Raw genomic sequence first — 25078 nt, 5'->3', positions numbered from 1 at the left:
GCACAGAAAGGCCTCCAGCATCACCAGAAACACACAAAAACTTATAACTATAAAACCTAATGGTAATGCTACCCTTGCCTTCCTCTGCCTGCTAAGAATTAATGTCCTCAGGTTTCTGTGGGTGTTCACCCTAAGGCCTTCCCCAAAAGAATGAATTTCACCTCACACATCAGTACGCTGGCATACAGAGACAGGAGCAGGCACATGCAAAATAAACAGATACTGATATCTGTTATTCTGGGATATTAGTGAAAAAGACAACAGGGAAACTGTGTAGAACTTGCCTTCACCAACTGCCCTTCGCTCTTTTTCTCTTCTTTTTTTCCACTCAAGTACAAGTAATGCTTTAATGTTTTCCTTGAGACAAACTATTCTGATAAATGTTTATGTAGTTAAAAAGAAATTCCCCGCTTCGTGAGTAGCTGGATGTTTAGACAGTTTAATATAGAAAACATTATACTGTCTCTGTTGTAGCAGTTTGTAGGAAAGTTTGATGCAAGATCAGTTTCCTGTTCCAGTCATGTCACATTGTAATTTATAATAGTACACAACGAGGTAGCAGCTCTGAGGGACGCATCATGCCAAAATAGAGGGCATGACGCAGCAAACAATAGCATTAGCAGAGCACCAGTTTGCAAGCTTTTGGGGGCTGGTTTGTTTGATTTGGGGTTTGTTTTGTTGGCTTTTTTTTTTTGAGACAACGGAAAGAATAAGAGTGCTGACCTCAAATCCTCCCACCTACTCGTAGCAGAATGATTGATAATACCTCTCAGATCTTAATCCACAACAGGAGCCCACTGTATGAGGTACTCTACAAGCAACGCAGTCCTTGAACTTTACAGGAGTCACCTTTTCCTTCTTACCTGCAGAAATCATCCACACGTAGTCATTCTGCAGCCTGAGTCCCAAGCTCTGCAGGAGACACCCAGTGTTTTCTCCACTGCTGCAGATGTTCCAGATCTTCATCCAAACGCTCTTCAGGGCCTGATTCAACCGAGTATTACACTGCCTAGTATTGCTATTAAACATGAAAAGTTTATCCAAACACTCCCAACCCCCTCCCTGTGATAATATGAAACAAAGTGCCCCCATCTCCATTTTTACCTGCAGTTTGATCAGTTTTAGCTTGGATGGGTCTGTGGGAACAAATAAGAGCAATAACAGCCATTTACTACTGACTGTAGTGCCAGGTAATGTTCAATCACCATCCAAAGAGGAAACAAAACGAGTATTTCATTTTGAAGTAGCATTTTATTTTCTGTTAGCTTTGTATACGGAGCTCCGGCCTAGTTAACACAAACTGTGCACTGCAGATAGCTGTGGGGACAGGAAAGCTTGCATGCTATGCCTTTGCAATGCCACCGGCTCTAGAAAGCACCACTTTACACGCTTTTCAAAACACCAAACAAACAAAGTAGTATTTGCACAAGAACATTGCATTATAATGGCAAAAAACACGTGTAAACCTTTGCAGCATTACTCATAAATACAGCATTTACCTTGCAACGTTAGGTCATATCCCTACAAGGTAACTTATGTTACGGGAGAGTTCTCTGAACAAGGGCTTGCTGTGTTCATAAGCTAAGGTCTGCTGTGAAGCCCCCCCAGTGCCTTCTACAAAACTGCATCTTGGCCTTTGAGCCAAGTCCGGATACCCACATGGAAGTTGCACCAAAGTAAGAATTTGCCTAAACCACAGCGGATCTTTCAAGCTAGTACAAGATGCTCTTGATGGGGTTCTCTGACAATTCCAAGTGGTCAAAACTTCCAAAACTTCACAAAGTGACCTCTGGTCGTGGACACCTGCTTTAATACCAGGCATCAGACTTTCTCTAGGGCACAAGAGGTAACTCCTCTTGAAATTAAGTCAGGTAAACAGGGAGCCCACTGCTGTTGAAACCAGACAGCAGGAGCCAGGTTTTTAGAGTACTGAGAAATCTATGTTCCAATTTTCAATATAAACGTTTAAATTCAAAAATTGAGCTTTAAATTGATGGATCCTCCATTCACGCATACCCTGTAAGTCAAAACTTCAGCTTTTTGGGCTGTGGCTGCGTAGACACTAGACTTGATTAGCCACAATGCTGAAAGCCCTTCACTGCTTGCTGTTTCATGGCCTCTTCCTCAAGTACCTTCCAGTAAGATCTGCTTGCAAGTCAGAGGTTAAATGTGGCCCAGACAAGGTCAGACAATCAATGCATACTGTACTCTTGTAGGGGCTTAGGTTGGTTTCAGCCTTTTTTTCCTGTAAAGTAATTTCTATTTTAAATAGCTTGATTGAACCTGTATATGTGTATATTTAAACTTCCCTTATAAGTTTTCCCTCTCAAAGCGGAGTTTTGGATTTCATTTCTCTCAGTGGCATAGCCGTTAGAGAGGCGTGAGCACACACGTTTGATGCTATCTGGGGAAGTAAGAAACGAGCATAAAGAGCCCAGCCACACTGCTCTCTGTTAGTCCAGCCTCAATGTCTGCCTACACAAGAACGGCAGACAGTGCAATGTATCTCCTTGCAGCACTCGCCCCACTACAGAATAATGGCTTTTGTGCTTTTTGTATTCTCAGAGCCTGACAATCCACGGTCGGACACCCTCATGCACACTGGTATCTGGTCTGGGCTTCCATCACAGCCAGGTTTCTGGCATAGCTTTAATAAACCATCAAACTACCTATTTTGAAAGCAAGAGGAGGAGGAGGAAGAGAGAAGGTGAGTATGAACTATTTCATGAACTTGGTAAACCAAGAAAACAGGTCACATTTCTGTCCAACCAAGCCTACGATCCTCCTCAAGACACACAGAAACTGTTCAAAGCATAAATACTCAATGAATGCCAAGCCTGCACAGTGAGGCAGGTTTCTTCTCTCTGGAGGAGACTAAGAAGAGTCTCACTACATTGCTTACATTTTGTTTCTATGCACAAAAAGTCTCGGAGATGTATGTATTCCATTCATACGAAAAAACAATTTCATGTCCTTAAAAGAAAAAAAAAAAAAAGGAGAAAGACGGCAGCACAGAAGGTTTTCTTCATTACAAAGTGTTTTTCCATCAGGCAATTATTTATAAGAACTTTTGTTAACACTGGAGTGTAGGCTCTGGAACAAAGTGGATATATTGTTTACTAGCTTTGCCAGTCAACCTTCTCTTACAAAACCTCTCCCTTCCCCCTCTCCTTTTCCAGCCAAGTCAGTCCCTTGAATAGCTCAGGAGTTTCCTTTGCCACCAAGATCTCCTTTTCCACAAATTGTCCCTTGAATAATGCCATCTTCAATGTAGTTCCCTGAGGTATCCGTGCTCCTGCAGAGAACTGTTGAGGGGACCCGTGACGAGCGTCTGTCCTGGCTCTTATCCTCAGAGGAGCAGCAAATCATCCTTTTCATGGTACTCCACATCTCATCATCTTTATATGAATAAATTATCGGATTCATGACAGAGTTCATCAGGGCCAGGAGAAGAAACCACCTTTTAACATTCTGAATCCCACAGTAGGTGCAGTTCAGACCATCGAGCAGTAAGACGACCAGGCCAGGGGTCCAGCAGACAACAAAAGCACCTAGAAATATAAGAAACAAAAAGACTTCAAACTGCTAGGGGTTTTGGGGTTTTTGTTTGCATCTTACAATACTATTGGGTTCATCAACATTCTACACGAAAAATGATAAAAGCAGGAGAGGACAAAATTCTAATGACAGTAGCAAAATTATATATACTACAGCTTCTCTGCCAAGCCCTGAGCACGAGGCAGGGCAGCTCTCAGGAGCCTACAGGGAGGAAGAATCCAGCTGCTGACAGCATCAGCTCAAACATGAGTGGGGAAAGGTCATCACAACAGTGATTTGTCCACGCTGACAAATAAACAAGAGCTCTGGAGCATTAACAAGAAGACGACTGGTGCTTTGAACACAGACTTCCTCTCTTCATCTCTCTCTCTCGTGTGCTGGAGGAGAAGATACCAGGTGGCCCACTTCCACCACTGCCGCAAGATGATCCAAAGAAAAGATGTGTCTGCTGTCACACTACAGCTGACTCTGCAAAGCTGTGGGCGTATTGCCCAGTTCACTAAGCAAGAGTCACACAATTTAAGCACGTCCTGGCTGGAAACCCCACAGCTAGTGTGGAATGCAGGCTGGTGTCTGCGACACACCGGCGCTGCCGGCGGAGCAGCAGCCCACCTCTCTCCTCTGCTCCCTCCGGGGCTGCTCGTGCTGGGTACTTGGGGCCCAACAACTTGGATCCACGAAAGAAATTCAGATGTAAAGGAAAAGACAGAAAGAAACAGAGAGATGGGTTAGCGAAGATGAACCAGAAATGTAGCAGTCAGGGCAAAGAACTAAAGCAAAGAACAGAAACAAAAGCAAAAAAAAAAAAAAAAAGACAAAAAAGATGAGGAAGTATGAGAGCAGTGACAGGGGAGCAAGAAAACTCTGGAAAAGAGGCATTTCCCCAAAAGATAGCAAGAAACCACAGGGAAAGCCCAGGGGCAGCAGTGTTCTCGCGTTTCAGCTGGGAGGCTGGAATGACAGCAGCCCCTGTGAGGAAGAAGTGAGACACAGGTGATAATAAGAGCTGAAACAGGCAGAGGACAACACATTCCTCTCTCACCAGCCCCTTGGGGGAAAAGAAGAAAAAGGTGGGGGGGGATAAGGGAGAAGATACATTAGACAGAGTGATGACAACCTGAAGAAAGCACAGAAATCACAGCTTAAAGGAAGTTCAGCATTGTGTTTGCACCTTTCCGTGTTATTGCACGTCCCCACCATCCCCACGGGGATGTGGGCAGGACTGGTGGGGAGGGGCAATATGGTGACTGAACGCAGCCCTCGTCCAAGAGCTTGGGAGGGGCCCTGAACTGCCCCGTCTGCCCTCGGTACCACCCCCGCTCCCCGACACCACAGCCTGTCATCCCTCCCCGTCAGCCCAAGGAAGGAGTAGCCCTATCCATGATAATACTAACTTAGCACAAGCCACAATTGCCATGACATACAGAAATAGAAAATTACAACTCTGCACAACAGTCGCCGTTTGAACATCGTACTGAGGAAATTCCAATCATTTATAACAGCAGAGTTTCCCCTTTTTTGGGCTTAGAAAAAATAATCAAACAAATAAGGATGATAGCAGCTACACGCTAAAAAGCTCTCCTGGGGATGTTGGTATCCTTTCAACAGTTTTGGTAGGGAAAGTAAGTCCAGCTCATTTTTTTTTTTTTTTTAAAGCCGCTGGTTTTCCCACATCTGAGCTGTGCAAGTGAGCGGTGGGAGGGCAGCCGGGCTCACGGCAGGAGCCAGGCAGTGCCGGAGCCAGGACTCAGCAGCACCTCAGGCATCCCATCGGCTGGGTTCAGCTGTGCTGGACACTTCTCCCCCGCAAGGATTTTAATGGACACTGTGCCCATCTGACAGGCAGGCCATAGTGGTATATAAAGAGCATTCACGTGATTTAGTGAGCATTAGGATCGCTGAAAAATGTATCCAGGACCATGGATCTTGCTGCGAATCTATGCTCCTGGAGTCCAAACAAAATTCAACCAACTGATTTATTATGTCCCAGGCAATATTGTGCAGAACAGAAAGGCAAGAGACCACCTCCTTCAGAAACTACATTTTCTACTCTGCTGTACCAAGGCTTTTGTGATGCTAAGTACTAATTTCATGGTGTTAGTTTTGAGATACTGGTTAACATCAGTAGCATTCCTCCATTGCCCACTGGCATCAGAAGCTGCAAGCTGCTACCACAACACTTGTTTTCTCTGGTCGGTCTCTATACTACACGCTGGTTTGGCTCTGGCATGCTGAGTAAGCACTTGTGACACCAACTCTCTCTTACAGTCTACAGTGGGTAAAACACTGTACTGATTTTATTGCCCTGGGCTTCACCAGCAAATCCCGTTCATTTTAACAAGCGCTGGAAGCAGACCGCCCAGGCAACGCTACTGTGTCTAGTTGGGTGTCTCTGTAAGTATTTGGACAGAGAGCTTTTGTTAGCTTTCACTAGCCACCAAGGGTCACCGGCACAGTCACCAACACACCAGCTCCATGCAGAAACTAAGATGGTAACAAACTCTGCTTAGAACAAGCACTGAAAGCTTTTTGACCACTTGTACCGCAAAGCATGCAAGGTCCAACCCTGCTTTCATGGAAGTCAGCAGGAGAGCAAACAGACCCCAAAGCCATGTTTAACAAAAGACACAGAAATCTCTCCACCAAACAAAACCCCAAGATTGCAGGCAGGATTAGTCCGCAAACTCCAAGGATATACCGCTGTCTACCTATACAGGCAAAAGCCTAGAAGGTTTCAGTGGCAAAAATAAGGGAAGAAACAAGACATCTGCAGACAGCTCTCTGCACATTTCCCCTGCCTCACGACTGAAGACACGGACAGTGGGAGATGCAGTGACAGTGTCAGAGTTACTGGCTAATGCGTTCATGGGGCTGTCGCTTTGACTCCATCAAAAATACATTTTGCTGTGTACGGAGACAACACAAGTGATTCACACCCTGCTCTTCGCACCGCAGAGATGAAAGCAAGGCATGGCTCAGACTGCCAGCCTTGCTCAGATTTTGCTATTTTTAACCACAGAGCTTTCAGAGGGAACCATGGTTAAGCATAAATATATACCTTTGTCTCGGCCCTTTGGTGATTTTCTTGTTTGCAGAATTTTTATCCCGTAGGCGCTCCTCTCCCTGACAAAGTGCCACACTCCAAAAAGAATTTAATTTCTGGGACTCTTTAAAATCCACAGAAGTGACATGAAATATCACTTGGCTGCAACATGGATCATAAGAACAGCTCTGAGTCTTTCCACAGGATTATGGGAGATCAGGTGTCACAATGCCTCAAGGTTAATTTGAGGATTTTCCGCTAGATTTAATTGTAGATTACATCATCTCTGCTGGAAAATGAATTCATGTGTACCTGGAAGTACTACTGATGCTTTGGCAGCATCATGCCATAAAACTCTGCACATCAAAGCTGCCCCTGAGCATGCCAATGCTGAGGGGAAAAAAAAGAGTGCCCTAGCTTCCAGTTGCCTTTGCCACATGTGCGCCCGAGTTAAAACAGCAAGTTACCAATTAAACTATAAATTCACTGAAACTGAAAATCATCCACCCCAAAGCTGCTATTTCAGCAGGAATCTCACTGCCAAGTTCAGATGAGCTACCACATACGCACAACCTGAAAATCAAGTACCTGCACACCTGCAGCCACTCTTCTTCAAAGCTCCAGTCATAGGCTCAGCTAGGACGGTGCCACAAGGTCAGCCTCAGAGGATCTTAGCCATTTCTGCTAGGTTTCACATCTTCCAGCTTCAAGCAGATAACTTCCTATGGCTTAGCATGCCAAAGGGAAAGCCTTGCTCCTATCCCGTGATGGACCATTTCAGGGGTTATGGTAGAAAAAGACAGGTGACAGGGACCTGAGTCCCAGCCTCTGGAAGGGGCCATCCAAACCCAAAGGATAGTGCAAAGCGCCCCATGCAGCTGTGATCACCATGAATCCATGAAGTCACACTGAAACCCAGATTCCCCCAACTCTTAACTGTAGGACACAGGACCCAGAGAGGACAGCAATATTCTTCTGGAGGGGCAGCCAGACACAGGCCAGCCACCCCAAGAAGGGGGGTGGAGGCAGGCAGGAGGAGCAGCACATGCAACCTCCCTCCCGCAGAAGTAGGGCGGCAGGGTTTTGTCCCAAACCTCCCATGAAACCAACAGAGCACGTTAACGAGAACTCTGGTTCTCATCGTGCTTCATCCAGCAACAGAGCGTGTTGGAATGGCTTTTAGTTAAGACCATATCAGGCGTGTACTCCAAAGCATTTTCAGATGTTTTGGAACAAGCCATTAAAAATAACTGCCTTGGGCAAAATCCACGTGTTGCATATAGCTGTAGGTTGTTGCATCAGTGGATGTAAGTAGACTTTTGGAAGAATCACTTTGGTCACTTGGTGACTCCTTTGGTGATTGAAAAGCCCATAAAACATGCTATTCAGTTTCTAATGCATTTTGCACAGCGTGCTTGAATGACTTAGCCAGGAATGCACATTTCAAACTGTTTTAAAAAATGAAATTCTCATTCCTAGAAATAAATGTTTATAAAAAGCCTTTCAAAGTCAAAATTTGGAGAGTTGATATGAAGGAACGTGCCAAGATAGATTTACTCTGACACAGGAGTTTGGGGTAGATCTTGCACCCAGCAACACATGCACTCATTCAACTTGGAAAGCTTCTGTTTTGGTTTTGTTTCTGACTGGCAAAGTAAATATACAAAATGATGATCTCTAAAGCAGCACTCAGGCTTTCTAAGTTAAATTTGCCTGGCCCAGCGCACAGTATCATTAAATGCTTTAGCCGAATTATAGTTTAATCTGGTGGCTGAAAGGCTATATTCTGCAAGTAAGAAAAAACTAATGCTGATCTTTAAATCAGCCTATACTCCTCAGGCCCCTCTCCTGAGTAAAAGAAAGAATAAATTGAATATTAATAGAGTGGGGTTTATTTCCACGTAGCAGCACAGCTGCGGTGAGCATTGAAGACCTGACACAGGTTAGAGGACCACGAGGGATTAGCAAATGGCAGCCACCATCACCGTCCTTCCAACTCCCACAAGGTGGCCGGGTGTCCTCTCCCCGGGGCACAGACCACCTCTCTGCTCTGACCAGCAAACAGGCATGGGTGGCACCGAGACCGAACAGTATTATTCCAATACTGAAACACGGACTTGGTACCCTTCAACTTTGGTTTATACAAAACTAAAATAATATTAGCCATGTAAATAGACGTGTAAGTTAGACAAGGCTCTGCATGTTGATTTATTTGCACATGATTTCCTAGAAAGCAGCCTGCAGTTCTGCCTTGCACAGAAATGCTTAGAGAACTAATTTTTAGAAGTTTGGGGTTTTTTTGTCTCTTTACAATGCAGCAGTTAACTGCAGCCCACCCAATGCTTACGCTTTAGAGCAGAATCATGTTTGAAACAATTCAGAGTTTTTCTGCAGGGATTTTCTCCTTTCAGGTGGATGGTTTAAGTTTTACTGCACAAGAGCTTCGGAGGAGCAAAAGATTGAATCTTGCCCCTGCAAGTTGAAGGGGAGACAGTAACAACCACTATGTTGTCTCTCTATAGGTGCCGTAAAAGCAAGGGGAAGAAAGGAAGGACAACGGGGGAGGGATTTAGGAGGAAAAGTCTCTTGCAGTGGACAAGCCAGCTTCAGGAGACACAGGAGTACGAGTAGAGAACCTTGCAGTTGCTTGAACTATCAGTCCACTTTCTTTTCCAAGGTCAGACACCATAAAGTTTAACTGATCTCAGCTTCTAAAGTATTTTAAGGCATCATTTGGTAGATGAAGCTGTTGTGTACTACAGCACTATTATTTCAGAAAAAAAAAAAACGAACACCAACACACCAAAAATACAGAGAAGAAAGAGAACCAGACACCAGACTGTGCAAACAGCATCCATAGGCTGCCAGGGGAAGAAAATGTCCTCAGCCTCAACTTCCTACCCTGGCAAATCCTACCTCCATGCAAAGTGACACTTTTCTCCCAGAGCTCTCTAGTACTTCCATGCTGCAGCGCGACACGACTGTGTACCAGGTATACACGGACACCAGCTTTCCCATAAGCTCCATCTTTCTTGTACTGGCTCATACAACATCAGAACAGTTGCCAGAGCGGTAAAGCCATATTTGTGGTTTTAGAGTCCCCGACCACCTCAGCCCAGCTTCACAAGTCTCCCAGTCCCACCAGTTCCACCCACAGCAAGCTGCACCAGCCACGCTCACGTGATGCCTGGCTTCCACAAAACATCTTGCTCAGATTCAAGTCTTCCTGCGGAAAATTGACTGCTACAGCTAGTATTTTGTGCCAACAATCAATCACCCGCTTTGTGCATCTCCAATTTAATAAGCAGCTACATCACAACTAGCTGATGAAGTGATCTGAGCTGCCCAAGTATCAACAGTGTCTCTAGGACAGAATCCAGGTCAAATCTCATGTTATGATCTAGAGATCCAAGGCCATATTGTATCATCATCTGAAAGTATTTCCCACTATGTAGTCTTCACAGAATGAAGGTGGATTCTGCCCTGGCAAAGCAAATCTGTGTCAAAGTCACAGGCCCTCCAGGCACCCTGTCCCTTCCCCAGGGAGCATGCAGTTCCAGGGGGAAGAAGTTAGTTTGTTTAGGAAACAGCCACGAGGAAGAATCACGGAATCTTCAGAGTTGGAAGGGACCTCTAGAGATCATCTAGTCCAACTCCCCTGCTAAAGCAGGATTGCCTAGAGCACATTACTCAGGACTGCATCCAGGCGAGTCTTGAAAATCTCCAGAGAAGGGGACTCCACAGCCTCCCTGGGCAGCCTGTTCCAGTGCTCTGTCACCCTCACTGTAAAGAAGTTTTTCCGTGTATTTGAATGGAACTTCCTATGTTCCAACTTGTGCCCATTGCCCCTTGTCCTGTCACTGGGAACCATTGAAAAGAGTCTGGCACCATCCTCCTTCAATGCACCCTTTAGGTACTTGTATGCCATAATAAGGTCTCCCCTCAGCCTTCTCTTCTCCAGGCTAAAGAGTCCCAGCTCTTTCAGCCTTTCCTCATAAGGGAGATGCTCCAGTCCCATAATCATCTTAGTTGCCCTTCGCTGGACTCGCTGAAGCAGTTCCCTGTCCCTCTTGAACTGGGGAGCCCAAAACTGGACGCAGTATTCCAGTTGTGGCCTCACCGGTGCAGAGTAGAGGGGGAGAATGACCTCCTTCGACCTACTGGCCACGCTCTTCCCTATGCAGCCCAGGCTTCCATTGGCCTTTTTGGCAACATAAGATTCATGGCCTTGGGCAGACATTAGAGAACGTTATTTTGAAAATGTTCTACTAGGTAGCTGTGAATCTTCACAAGCCTTCCCCCAACGTGATATTGTATATCCCCCCGCAACCCCCAATAAACCGAAGATAATTTGTTGTTTCTAACAAGCTGCCTACCAAACAGAGACACTTTTCTTCTTCGCATTGGCTGGTCTTCTCCTTTGCATTTCTGCTTAGTGCAACACTTATTTCATTATCTAAAGCAGACAGAACACTAAATGATTCCAGCACTTATAAGTTTGCTGAGGGTTTTGGGGTGGCTTTTTTTGTTTGTTTTTTTGGGGGTAGGATTGGCTTTTTTCTTTTTGTTTTGTTTAAAAAATGAAAAAAAACAAACCACACAAACCCATTGATTGGCACTGCCAGCCTTGTACACCATGGTTTGTAGCCTCTTACCTAAGAGAGTCATGACAGTCTTCATAAGCTTCACAGGGGTTCTCCTGCGGCTAATGGATCCGCTAGTGTGCGACGACAAGACATTAGTTTTTCTCTGGACGTACATGTAGATTCTTATGTAAACCACCACCATAATGAAGAAGACGACTAGGTTTAAGACGCTCCAGAACACCAGGTAACTTCTGCTGTAAATAGGTGCCAGGGATGAGCAGGCGGTAATGTCACAGAGGCAGTTCCAACCCAGGGTAGGAACAGCACCCATGAAAATAGCAATGGCCCAGATAGATATAATTAAAAAGGTGACTCTCTTCTTCGTGAGATTACTGTGGATCTTCATCCGCATTATCGACATGTGCCGCTCAACAGCTATGACGAGGAGATTCACCAGGGAAGCTGTCAGGCTGGTGTCCAGAAGACCCTGACGTAAAAACCAGCGGTTAACAGTTAATGTCTTAGACACTGGGCCAGTGTTGAACATCAAGAAGACATAGGCAATTCCAGCAAAAAAGTCTGCAGCAGCTAAATTGGCCAGGAGATAGTAAAAGGGAAAATGAAACCTCTTGTTCTTGACCACAGCTGCTATGACCAATGAATTTGAAATAAAAATGAAGAGGCAGAAAAATGTCCCAAAACACAGAACAACAATAAGCTTTGGCCCTGTCCACTCATCTACCGTGTCAGTGTTCGTCATGTTATAAAAAAAGTCCATGCGCTTATCATAGTAGCATTCATTCATCCTGGATTAAAGCCCCTGCATCCTAGGAAGGGTGGGAGGGAAAAAAAAAGAGAAAGAAGGATTAAAAATCAGCTACTGGTCCTTGCTTCAATCACCATAACATTTTTGTTTGTTTGTTTGTTTTTCTGGGGGGAGAGGAAACAGGACAGGAACATGAGAGGGCATTTATTTGGAGCCTTAAGTAAAAATTCATATTGCACAGAGTTAATGCAGGAGGAGACATTCTGTCCACTGGAGGACTGCAGCACACGATGCTTTGATGAATCAGGAATTTTCAAAAGACTTACCGGCCTACAAAACTCCAGTCCCTTTGCACTAGCAGTCATACCGTACTGAGTGGAAGTTAAGAGGTTAAAAGTGACTTTCTGGAGGTCACAAAGAAAATCTGATCAGTGGCCAAGCCATTCTTGCTGTGAAATCCCATCTTTGAGCCACAGCCCCATCATTATTTCCATTTCTCAATGTATCCAGTCAGGACAGTGAAGCATAAATCATAACTCTTCCATTTTACTGACTAAGCAATAAAAGGACGATTACTGGAAAAACATTTTTTGGTTTTTCAATTATGTATTAATAAAGGTAATAATATAGGTATATAAGATGCTACAGGCATATACATATTCTGAGCACATACCTGTTATTTACTGCTACAGGATTTAAGTAAATGTGCTGAAAAGGGAAAAATGCATTCTCTGTTTTTTGACTACTATAAAGCCAAGGATTATTTTATTGGGCTGTCAACCCAGAGCTCTGTGAGCACCACACAGCCCAATTATCTTCAAAACCAAAACACAGATCCCTGCTCAACCACAGGATAAAGCCAGCCCCAGCAACAGCAGCAGTGCTGGGATGGTGGTTTTTTTTCCTTATACCCACTCAGCACTATTTTGGACACAGGGCTATTAAACACGATGGAAGGGGGAGCCTGTGTTCCAGATTACATCACGCTTCAGCTACTGCGGTGAGGTCGATGTCAGCTGCCTTGGCAATTTTACTGCCTTTATTATGAACCAAACTGAACTCGAACTAATTTACACAGGCAGCTCTGACAGCAATTACTCGTGGTGACCAGACCCCGCGCAAGGTCTCACAGCCTGGGAGGAAGAGTTTGTGTTCCCGTCATCACTAGCCCTCGCATTCGCTGTCAGTATCCGAATAAGGGCTTTAACAATGACTTCATTAATAGATACTGCATAGTTTTAGCAAAACCTAGGAACCCAACCGTGGCACAAGATCCTAATCACATTAGATATTATGCAGAGGGGCAAACCTGTGCCTGACTAAGGACAGCAAGGAGGAAGTATCAGGACACAAAGCTGCAGGAGAGGCAGCAACGCTAATAGCTTTTGTACACCTCCTCGTGAGCCTCAGGCTGTCAGGGGTGCAAGAGTGATAGACTGAGTGGGGCCGAAAAGAAAAAAAAAAAACCACCTAGAAGAAGTGGTTACAGGCAGAAAGATACAAAAAGCATAAGCTTTTCACCTCTGCAGCTAAAATTGATCCCAGATAAAGATCAGATTCGCTTAGTCTGTTATTACCCTGTCTTTACTTAACAGTTGTATCTCACCTCTGCAGGGACTGGGAACCAAATTAAGCAATCCCCAGCAGGCTGGCTAACAAGACGCATTCATATTAAAGGTTCCTTCTGAGTTTTAAGATAAAAAGTTTTATCTTTTGTCATTCAAGTTATGCTACTTGTGTTATTTCTCTCATGCAATATTTGTATTATCTAATTTTAAATCAACTTTGCGCTATTCCATGGTTAATATTTTCAGCAAAATGTTGGGTTTTTTAATATCTGATTTTTCTGAAGTAGCTCCTTGGCCTTTTTACTTGGTTCCCACCCTACACCTAGTATTCAACATGAAAGCAGGCCACTTGACATTGTTGTCCATTTTATTACCCTCAAGAGCCTAGGCAGCCACTTCTTTTATAAAACAATATATTACTTAAAGCGTCAAATTCAAGTACGTAGTCAGAATTAAGAACAATTACTTAAGGACAAGAAGTGGAAGGAAACAAGTAAATCATCCCTTCATCTAAAAATAAAAGAACCTCAGCAACTCAGATCCACCATAAGGAGTCAACTGGGATTCAATGCCTACTGCTCCCTGTTCAGGGCAATATGGTAGGGTTGGGCAGTCGGCACATTCCCCATTCTCACCTAGGAAGTACTCAAAAGTCAAATTAAGTCTGTAAGTGACCAGAAGTCCCTGAGGTGCTGCAGACCACAGCCAAGTGCTGGGAACCCTGTCAGCTGAGATGGCTCTGCTCTTATCCACCAAGGCAGTAAAGGACTTGCTGAGCTCGACATGAAGCTTTTACAGGCGAGCCCAAATGCCTGCAAATAGAAGCAGCATTTTGAGCAAGAATGGCAGAAAAAAAGAAAAAAAAAATCTGTGAAAATTACAGGGAAGTTTTTCTGAACATGTTGTATCTTACTGTGTAATCATCTCAACAGATGAATCTCTTTCACTTGCAGTGACAGGCGAGCGAAGAGATCTGCAGATACTTTTTGCATCTTATCTGAAGAACAAGCTTAAAGAAATCCAAAATATCAACTATGAACTTATTCTAAATACTTCAGCTTATTGCGATCCCATCCCCATTTGAAGCAGTACCCGGGGGAAAAAAAATAAAAATATCACACATCCGTAATTCTCCACCAAAATAACCACACTACAAACACTCACTGTCACACAGCAGAGCTCAAATGACAAGTGATTTTGAAAGAGATGTCTTGAGGTGTTGAGGTGAGGCAGGAGGGAGTAGAAAAGCATCCAGCTGAGGTCTCGGGGTCACAGAGCAGGCTCTGGACATGTCCAAATGGAAGCTGCATCAAAGCGGTAGCTGAACTGGAGCTGGTTTGCACCCCAGTCCTTCAGAGCAGAGACGTAGCACGTGGCTGGCTGCACCAGCCTAGGTATAGAAAACACTTGTCATGCGCCGGTCCTTCTAGACAGTGGTTTATTTCACACCTTCATTTTATTTTAAGTCCTCCCAGCAGAACTAGCCTGGCTTCAGGGGAACTGTGCAGCTGTGACAGAGCTCTGCAACCGTATCCTCAGTGGTCCTGGCCACACCAGGCGTGAGAGAGGTGTGATAGGATATCCCATATTTCCCGGCATGTCACAGTTTAACACACTGCAGGACTTTATTCTCCAAGTCTTCTCTTCTGCAGCCAAATCGGAGATGTTTATCTTAATCAGGGCAGGTTTAAACTTAAAAAGAAAGAAAAAACACCCTTAAAATATTACATATTTCACGTTTGTTTATTAAGTACACACAAATTTGAAGATTCAGGCCAAAAGGTTTTAAAAATAATAGAAACTGAAATAGTAGAAAAGCAGCTAAACTGGTCAGCCCAGCCTTATAAAGACAGCAGAGAATCATCCAGAATCCACAGAGCAGAGAGCTCCCCAGTCCTGCTGCTCACTTCATGAAGAATTGCTTTCTTTTGCTTTGAAAGTGATTCTCATGAGCTTGATACTTCTCAGTTTTATGAAAAAGGATAGCAAAAAGTCTCCACTCACCTCTTCTACGCCACTTGGTATTTTATAGCCCTCCATGTAGACCTCCAGAAGCTTGATGGCGGTAACCATGTATTGCATGTTCTACAGACGGGTTGAGCTATTAGCTTGCCACAAGTCACTCGCAAGCAAGTACCTCAAATCTTTGCAAGTGCCAAAAGCATACCCTTGTCAAAAAGGTTATTTTCCTTATTTCATTTTATTTAATTACTTCAGTTCAACCAATAGTGACTACAAAGATCAGAAACTGATGGACTGTGAAGTGTGTTTTCCTCTACCCCTCTGAGTAAACATGAGCTTTGAGTGGAAGAAATCATCTGTTCCAAAAATCTCAAAGGATTTGGTTCAGTTAAACTGCTTTCAAATGCAAAAGCACACATTAAGAATTCTTCCCAATCCAGCACATCTTGAGCTCTGTTTGTCTTAAAGACAGCTTGCATATTTGAATTGATTTTAAATTCCTCTATGTAAGTGCAACATGTATCAAGTCAGACGTCCTTCACCATTCTTAAAATAAACGTCAAGAATTTGCATAAGTATATAGGAATATATTATACTAGCTACCTAAATAAAGAGTTATTGAAATAAAAATCACCTAGATAATGTTTCAGACAAAAGCCCCAGCTAGTTATAAGCTAACATGCTTTAATAGTGGTTATTCAATTAGAATCTAGTTTGTTTCAAGAAAGGTACTAAAAATTTGTATATTTATAATGAAATTTAGTATCAGTTATTTAAATCAAGGATTTTTCTGTTTCAAACTGTGATTAAAATCACTTTTTAAGTCGCTTGGATTCAAAATTAAATTCGGCCTGCAAATCAGCTCCGAGTTACTCATTATTAATGCAGACATCTCTGAAGGAAAACTCAAATAGCATTTTAATGAGAAGATCATTACAAAATTTAGCTTGCAAGCCATAATGTGATCTACGGCATGCCCCACCGGTTTTCTGCCTCTTTCCTGTCCATTAAAAACCAAGTTGTCTCAATACGTTGGCCACAACCTTATTGAAGGGTTGGCGTCAGTTTGGGGGACTTCGATGGCTTTTGCCCTGCTCCTGGGTGGATGCGAAGGGGAGGGAGCGCTCGAGCTCGGGTTGGCACAGTGAGCTAGCGTGAGAGGGTTCAAGCCGAGTTTGCGGCTGGATGGAAAAGCCCATAGAGCAGGGCTGAACCTATCCGAGGAAGACTATAGCAGCGAAGCCCTGTAGCAGGACTGAAAGGCAGTTTGCGGGAGAGATGCTTCGCTTCTAATTGTCTTTAGTAGTTAATTGATATTATAACAAAAAGCAATTTAGAGAAACAGACTGAAAGGAAGCACATAAGGAGCACAAAATTATGGACAAATATCTCAGTTTAAACTAAAACTTTTTTATTTTGTACCATTAGAGGATGCAGCGGAAGCCAACGTTCGTTTAACACGTTTTTACAGAGACAAATTATCTCAGAGGTAACTGTTTCACATTTTGTGTATTAAGGAAATTAAGCAGAACCCCAGCCTGGTTTACTGCTGCTTTCCCTGAGCTGGCACCGGGATTTCGGTGCAGAAATTCAGGGCAGTTCCACATCCAAAGCGATCCAGCCTGGAGCAGCAGGGCAGAAAGAGGAGGCAGCAGAGAGGAGCGAGCAGGGCTGGGGCAGGCTGACAGCCTGCGCCGGAGCACTTCACCTCCTGGCCTCCCGCGGTCCATCAGCAAAGGCCAGGTATTAAATACACACCTCTCTGAGATATTTTGAAACTTATCACAAAAGTTGCTCTTCAGAAAGCAAAGTTTACGCCACCGACTGATCGCGGGCAGAGCAAGGAGGCAAGTGGCTTGAAATACTCTCTTTGCATTCAAGCTGTTACTGCAGAGACACGTTAAGCAGCAGCAACTGCCCATCTGCACGTACTGCTTCGGCTTTTTAAACTTATCCTACAGGCAGATGAAGGCCCTCGACTCAGTACCAGGAAAGGAGCGTCCGGAGACTCGCAGACCACGCGGCCCCGGGCAGGGGCTCCCCGCGGCGGTGCTCTGGCTTGCCCACACCCTGTGCCACAGGCAGAGGCAAACGCCCTCCGTCCCTTCCCCATCTCCTGGTTAAACAACTCGTGCTGCTTTTATTTTTCTAGTTAGTGAAAGAAAGAAAGAAAAAAAAAACCAAAAAAAATATCTCTTTCTCGCCTCACTCCCAGAGGAAGGCGCAGGCAGCAGAAGAGCTGCCCGTCGCCCCGGCTCCACGCTATACGTCCCGTCGCCCCGGCTCCATGCTATACATCCAGCAGTGCCAGTTCAGAAGGGGAATCGGTTCCTTGTTCCCCTCCACGCCCTGCGAACACGCATGGCCACGGAGTGAAACAGCCACATGATTGCACAGTAACCCAAGAAACCCATTCAGGTTACCTCAGCTCAGAAAGAAATACCAGCGCAGAAAAGGGTGTGTAACGCCGCAGAGGCCAAAAATGTTAATATGTAACTGGAAGAAGGAGTTTTGTGAGGCAAGTGCTCTGCTTCGCTTCTAATTGTCTTTAGTAGTTAATTGATACTATAACAAAAAGCAATTTAGAGAAACAGACTGAAAGGAAGCACGTAAGGAACACAAAATTATACCCAAATACCTCAATCTAAACTAAAACTTTTTTATCTAGTACCATTAGAGGATGCAGCAGAAGCCAACATTCGTTTAACAGGTTTTACAGAGACAAATTATCTCAGAAGTAACTGTTTCACATTTTGTTTATTAAGGAATTTCTGTGGGCACTCCCTGTACTTGGAACAGCATGCTACGTGGTCCACTTTAAAGAACCGAGAATATACTTTTTTAAAGCCATTTTTAAATTCAGCTCTACAAGTTGGGGAAAAAAATTATTATTAAAAACTCTTAAGTTGCAATGAGTAAGTTTTTAATCTAGAGCACTTCTTTATTAGCAAGGGAATCTACTTCTGGCTGCATTTGGCTACTTTTTTTCTTTGTAACTGAAGCATTCCCAATTTCAGATAATTGAGCTCACATCAAGCACGCAACAAGCAGCATTATCCCATTATTGTGGTCTTCAACCCCTTTTAGAATAAGGAGCGCAGAGTGCCACATCCATTTTCACTCCAAGCCTGCTTCAACTCCATCATGTTAACTTGATGGAAAGTACAGAAAGGCTCAGAATTCCACCAGGGTTCTGGCCATTTCCAGTAATAGTCCATTTTAATGGTATCATCATTTGGACTGAAAAGGTAAAGGGTAAGGAGGGGTGGGTGGGTGTGTGTGAAGGGAATCAAGATGATTCTATACACGTGTTACATTTCAGAAGCATAAACCATTTGTCCTTGAACTACTTCTACCTTTGACAATTCTTACATATTGCTGGTGGAAACATCTACGGTTTTATTATTTATCATGTAGCCTTGGTACTGTATGCAGGATATAGGGTACAAACAAATGGTCTTAAGAAAAGTATTAAACCTACCACAAATGTAGAACCTCAAGACTAAATATTTAAGTTGGAGAGAGAGGAAGTAGTACCGCCAGCCATGGACCACGGTGCTCTGGACGCAGGCTGAGAACAGGCTTAGAAGTCACTGACAGGGCACAGAAGTGTCACCCTGTGCATGTACGCTGCAGACTGGCACGGGCGCTTGAGCTGGGAAGCACAAGAGACACAGGGGCCCCTACACCAAGGTGTTACAAAGCTCAGGCTCCAGCTCCTGAAATCCCTCAGTACAAAGCTACCCTGCTGCACTAAATTGCTTTTTAAAGCTCTGATCCACTACGAAAAGTTGTTAGGGATGGATACCAAGTAACTCACTAGTTACCACAAGTTTAAACTTCAGACTTTGGTAATTTAAGACTTTCTGAAATTATGGTTTACTAAATCTATATATGGAGTTCAAACTAAAAACTTCACTGCAAAGCTTTCATTTAGTTTCCTTTAAGTGTGGTTCTGGAAGGAGCTGGCAGGTCATCCCATAGTGCGGAAACAGACACAGCATTTAAAGTCTTTAAAAGCCATTCAAACAGCCAGTACATTGTGAAACATGCCTAGAAGAAAATACCTGTTCTGCTTCTAAACTAAGTTTTCCATTTCTGCAGAACTTCCAGGTCTGCTCATCGATCACTATCAGCTCCATTTTTACAGTTCAACAAGTCAGCTTTCTTCCACAAAACCTACAGAATGTGAATACAGCCTAGCTTCGGCACAGTCACAACCAAGTGAACTTTAACTGTTTATTTTCAGCACATAGTTGATGAGGACCTGAATCATGCCACTGCTCTTTAAAACAAGCCACCTGACTGTGTCTGAACTGTTAACAGATTCAGAGCCCAGGTTTGCAAGCAAACGTTTCAGTGGAACTGGTAGAAATGGTGGGCTACAAGAAATATTTGCTGGAGACACGGCAGTGGACCGTATAGCTTAGAAGTAGAAGCCAGGTATGTAAATCTTTAAGACTAATACCCAAGAGGAATATATTCTCTACGGTGTCAAACCTTGTACTTCAGAGATTTTATTTAATTACCTGATAGAATAAAGACTCTGCTGGAGGATGTTCCAACATGGTTAACAGTCATAGTAGCACAGGAGGGTAAGGATACAGTCAATCCAATTTGTCTGAAACTATCAGCTGGCATTCTGCAAAAAGCCAAATACATCTTTCAGCTTCACTTGCTGCTGCACCTTAACTGATTATGCTAATCGTTTTGGTTTGGGTTTGGTTTTGGTTTGGTTTTCTGTTTGTTTGGTTGGTTTTTTTTAAATTTCACTTCATTTTCAGTACACAGATAAACTTAGCGAAACAGTTTTTTACCATATATCTGGATTTGCGTTGTGCTTCCTGCTACACCTCTTTCAAGACCATGAGAACATGCAAGAAACCACATACTCTGCACAGCTTAGAGAACAAAAACTATAGCAATGCACCTTACCAATCTGTAACAAGAAATGCCTTTTTCTAGATTCATATTACAGAAGGGAGAACAGAACTACCTACATGACCTCTGGAAACATAAAGGGACTAAAGTGCATTATTTTTTCCCCCACTTTTTTCCTTAAGGAAAAAAAACCTAATCAAAAGACATAACGCAAAAAAAATATCATTGGATTTTTCAGTGTATTTCATAAATTAAGAGGATGCCTTATAAAAAGCTTCATAAAGGAATCCGTGCCAGCTCCGCCATGTGGTATATACTTATTACCAGTGCCTCATCGGGGCATGATACATGCCCAAATCCAGAGCCAAGTTTCAAATATATAGAAACTCACATGCATACACGTAGGAAGCACCTATATTTTTATATATGCGTTACATGCGCCTCCAGACGGCGCCGCGCAGGTGCTGCGGGGCTGTGGCTGCGGGCGGGCTGCCCCCCGGGAGGCCGAGCGTGACCCCGCTTTCTGCGCACCGGCAAGAGGCAGGAGCTCCCGAGGGGGCTCCGGAAGCCATGAAAAGAGTTTGACAAAACCGCTGGAAGTTCTGTTCTGCCCGACGAGCGGGGAAAGAGCCGATCAATCACCAAAGTTCATTCGAGTCCGCCACGAAGCTGTTCCCACGGCTGGCCCCGCCGCCGCCCGCCCCGGCTCCGCTGTGGGTGCCGGGGGGCTCTGCCCCGACCTTCCCCCAGCCCCGCGGCCCCACTCACCGTCAGCCTCCGGAGCTCCGCGCCGCCGCCGCGCAGAGCGGGCCGCCCGCTGCCCGCTCCCCGCCCGCTCCCCGCCCCGCCGCAACCCGCCCGGCCCGGCCCCGTCGCCGCCCGGCCCCCGGCCCCGCGCCTGCCCCCGGCCCCGCAGCCGGCGCTGGAGTAACCAGCGAAGATTTATTCCCCGCCCCCCCCCCCCCCCCATGTGTTTGTTTTCCCCCAGCTGCAAAATTTCAGCTCTTCCGAGACGCAGGCAGAGGCGAGGCGTCCAAGCAAGATCTTCGAGCAACCCAGAGCAGCAGAAGCCTAAAGGGTCTTGCTGCCTGAAGAGCCCATCAGAAGGGATGATGAGGATCATCATCATCCATATTTTGGGAAACAAAAGCCAAACTCCAATAAAACCGCAGTAACTTCCGTGAGCAGATCAGAACAGTACAGTATACCTGCCACTTCCTTCCAGCATCCCATGTAGCTATTCTTTTAAACATGGTATAAAAAGCAAACAAGAACCACCTCACACCCAACACAGCGATACAGAAACCTTGAGGCTCATGCCAGCTCCAAAGAGCAGGACCAAGCACACACAGCTTTGCCATGAAGGACAAGATGAACTCAAACGTAGAAAGTGGTACAAGATGAAATTTATCTGTGGATCGTCATCAGCTGGATCTGTCCCACTGCTACCTACCTGAATAGTTTATTGAGACCAGGCATATTCAAGGTGTACGGAGCTACTCAGGGGTCTGCTCAGAGCTGGAAAGCTGACAACAGAAAATCTCAGCAGAAAGTCTCTGCTCTGCTTCTCAGAGATCCTGGTAATAACTACAGCATGAAACCTAGACAGTGTTAAGGAGTAGGTGGACCCTTGCACGTGAACATTATATAGGAAACATCAAACAGCCTCCACTCCAACAGCTTTTTCCTGTTTTATCCACCAATGGAAGGCCCAAAAAAAGAGCCCAAAGTCTTATCCACCATGTCCCCCTCAATTGAATACTCACCTTGAAGATGGCTCAGGAAGCTTTCTTCTTGTTCTTCCCGCCTGTTTCTTTCTAATGCAACCTTCTCAGTGCCTTTCCATCCATCTCTCTCCTCCTTTTAAGTCCTATAAGCAATTACCAAAAGCTTCTTATTCCCAGGGAACAAGACAAACAGAAGTAACAGCTAATTTTCAGAATGCTTTGCAAAAGCTTATGCTCCAGCTCTGCTTCCATTACTGTGCATCACCTCCTTAGCAGTTGGAGTGGGACCACCTATCAGCCAGCAACTGTATTCAAATATGCTTTAATGCACAGAATTAAGAGTCAACATATGCCAGATTTCCTGTTAAGTCTAACCTCCATGGAACAGAGCACCAATGAGAAGCTCCAGCAACTGGTTCTTATCTTTTTTCCAAGAGAAAAAGAGACACCAAACAGATGGTGAAGACACAAATTGGTTTCTACAATACATTAGTGACCTGCTCTAACATGGTAGGGCTGAAGCAGTAGTCTGGCTAATAAGCAGCTTGTATGATTAAAAAAAAAAAAGAAAAAAAAATCAATACTGGACAAGCTTTATGATTCCATTATAGAAATTAAGTCTCAAAATCAGTAAGAACTGTAAGCATTTTCTACATTCCTTCGCTTGATAATACTTCCCTTTATACCCTGAGGATTTTCTCACAAGCAAACATTTATCTGAGCAATGGCTTTGGCAGGTCCCACTTGATGTCCTACTAAATTGGAAAGAAGCAGTTTGAGTCAGAGCTAAGGGGCTCCTGCCCCATGACTCCCAGCGCCCAGGGTACGGGATGCACCTCACCTGCTTTAGGGAAGAGAGGCCCTAGACATCAGAAGGCAGTGAGCCTCCCACACCGTTCATCAAACAGAAAGTAGTTCCACAAGATGCTATCCTACCTCAGGCAGCACTGCAAAAAAATTAAAGAGATGAAAGAAAAAAAAAAAAAAAATCCAAGTCCAAGGACCTGCCCTGCTTCAGTCTGGTGTTTGCAGTTCACAGCCATTGGCAATAACACCACCTCACAGCCATAAGAGATGCAGAGCTTGTACACTCAAGCAAGAGCCCTTGGAAGCATCTACTGCCCAACGTATTTGTATGCCCCAGCAGGGCAACGCATACTGGAATACATTAAATGTCTACTTGTCCACTAACACAGCATTAATTATCTGCTTTTTCTACGTTCAAGTCTCTAGCCTAAGACTTCCATAAGTACTGGCAGAAGGTAGGTCAGTAAGGAAGACTCAATTCATTTTCAGGTGTGCTGGGTTTTGGTCCTGTTTACTTGGGAACTTTTTGATCTAGATAGAGACATTCCAGAAAGCTACCAGTAAACCGGCAGCAAATATGGAAAACACCAGCACCTTACACAGAAAAAAAGTCAAGATACATACAGGCCATCGTATGGGCCCACAGACTCTGCTAGCAGTCAGGTAATGCCGATCACTTCTGCAGTCTGCAGAAGAGCACCTGGATTTCCCAGGGCCCCAAAGCGGACTAATAACAAACCAAAAGAATAACATTGATCCCAGCAAGTTCTATACATGAAAAATTGACTCTTCTGTCCTGAGTGGAAGACAGCAATCTGCTGTTCTGCATCACACAGTTAGCATCTGTGTGATGAAAAGAAAATTATAGATCTTTGCTAACAGTGTGAAGTCTTGGTTATTGGTAGCAATTTAGTTTTTATCCACAAGCTGTTGTGACAGCTGAGGCCGCAGCAAGGCATTGCTCAGACTGGGATGGGGAGAAGATTCTCTGCTCCACACATTTCAGCAAGAGAAATATTAAAGTTTGCAGAGCCTGGATGCATGGAAATACTGACATGAAAACCGTCTCTTCTAGACATCTAGCTGAAGCCTAAGCAAAACAAAACAGCATTAATTTCCAGTGAACAAAGTATTCATTGTCAGGAAGGCAAATGGGGGGGGAGGGGAGGGGGAAATTTTGAGGACCAGCACATCTTTCCAGACCTCAGTCACCACTGAGTCACCCCTGCTCTTACCTGATGGCCAGAAACACTGCTGGAGAAGCTGCAGTTATTAACCTCTCTTCTTTAAACATCCCAGAGGAGAGATGGAGAATGAAGACAGATCTATTAAAAAACTGTTTTCCAACCTACTAAAAAAGGTGTGAATCCAGCCCTGGTTTTGCTCACATATCTACTCTGCAGTTTCCCAGAAGGGAGGGGTAGGGAAAAAAATCCAGACTATTTTTCTGCTGTCCTTTGGGAAAGTACTCACTCACATTTAATTCACGAATCAATTATTTTCTCCCTTTCCCTTCATATCAAGTTGGGGGCAGTCTACACTATGACCAACCATTCCACCTCTCCAGCTCGGAGGTGATTACTGCTGAGAACGCTACGGCTGCGTTGGATTCTTCTAATGTTTGCCCACGGCAGGTCTCATGGGAGCACTACTGGAGGTCTCAGTGAGACGGTACTGTGAACTTCCCGTATCTTTGCTCAAGGACAGCAAATCTGGCTTTTATATCCAGAGCTGCAGGTAAACATGTAGTTCCATTAACAAGAACACACACTTTGGACACCGCTGTTACCAACCCTTTCCTTTTATTAACAGTTGAGGTTTTGTTCTCCTGACTACCTGGCAGCATCAGACCATGAATTTTCCAAGTTCTAGTTAGTTTCTGACCATCGTTTTCCTACGTTATGGTTATCTGCTATCAAAGCCTCCTGGTCTCCTCTGATACTCTTCTTCAAGGGGACATAACACAGTATTTTGAGGAGTCTTCTCTAAGAGCAGCTTTCAGTAAGTCGAGATATTGTTCAAGTTTTACCAGCACCCTTTCGTTCTTACCCCAAACTAAGCTGCCACCCACCTTACTCATACAAGGACCATACTTCCAATTGCCTTTGCCGTTTGAAACACTAACAACCCAGAACTCACACAGAGTTCATCATTAGTAGTTGAGGATATATATCAAGACG

The 25078-nt window shown here is 44.4% G+C and overlaps 1 protein-coding gene across 1 annotated transcript; it reads right to left on the bottom strand.

Moving 5' to 3' along the window:
• Positions 1 to 1255: 1255 nt before the first annotated feature.
• LPAR3 (lysophosphatidic acid receptor 3) lies at positions 1256 to 24541 on the bottom strand. Its single transcript, XM_054212251.1, has 5 exons — positions 21818 to 24541; positions 20013 to 20125; positions 14686 to 15213; positions 11257 to 12014; positions 1256 to 3551 (listed from the first exon to the last, which is right to left on the bottom strand). Exons 4-5 carry the CDS (start codon positions 11990 to 11992, stop codon positions 3202 to 3204), a joined length of 1086 nt encoding a protein of 361 aa, XP_054068226.1. The 5' UTR covers positions 11993 to 12014; positions 14686 to 15213; positions 20013 to 20125; positions 21818 to 24541; the 3' UTR covers positions 1256 to 3201.
• Between the last annotated feature and the right edge of the window lie 537 nt (positions 24542 to 25078).

Source organism: Rissa tridactyla, chromosome 8 (assembly GCF_028500815.1).
Source record: "Rissa tridactyla isolate bRisTri1 chromosome 8, bRisTri1.patW.cur.20221130, whole genome shotgun sequence".
Classification (NCBI taxonomy): Eukaryota; Metazoa; Chordata; class Aves; order Charadriiformes; family Laridae; genus Rissa; species Rissa tridactyla.
Note: the sequence above shows the minus strand (reverse complement) of the source record. Positions and strands in the feature narration are given on the sequence as shown.

Bases quoted from the DNA above. Each gene is read 5' to 3' on its own strand.
- LPAR3 (XM_054212251.1), bottom strand. From the start codon at position 11,992: ATGAATGAATGCTACTATGATAAGCGCATGGACTTTTTTTATAACATG. The intron at 3,552-11,256 runs GTAAGAGGCTAC...TTATATTTCTAG, and splicing joins GACTGTCATGACTCTCTTAG to GTGCTTTTGTTGTCTGCTGG.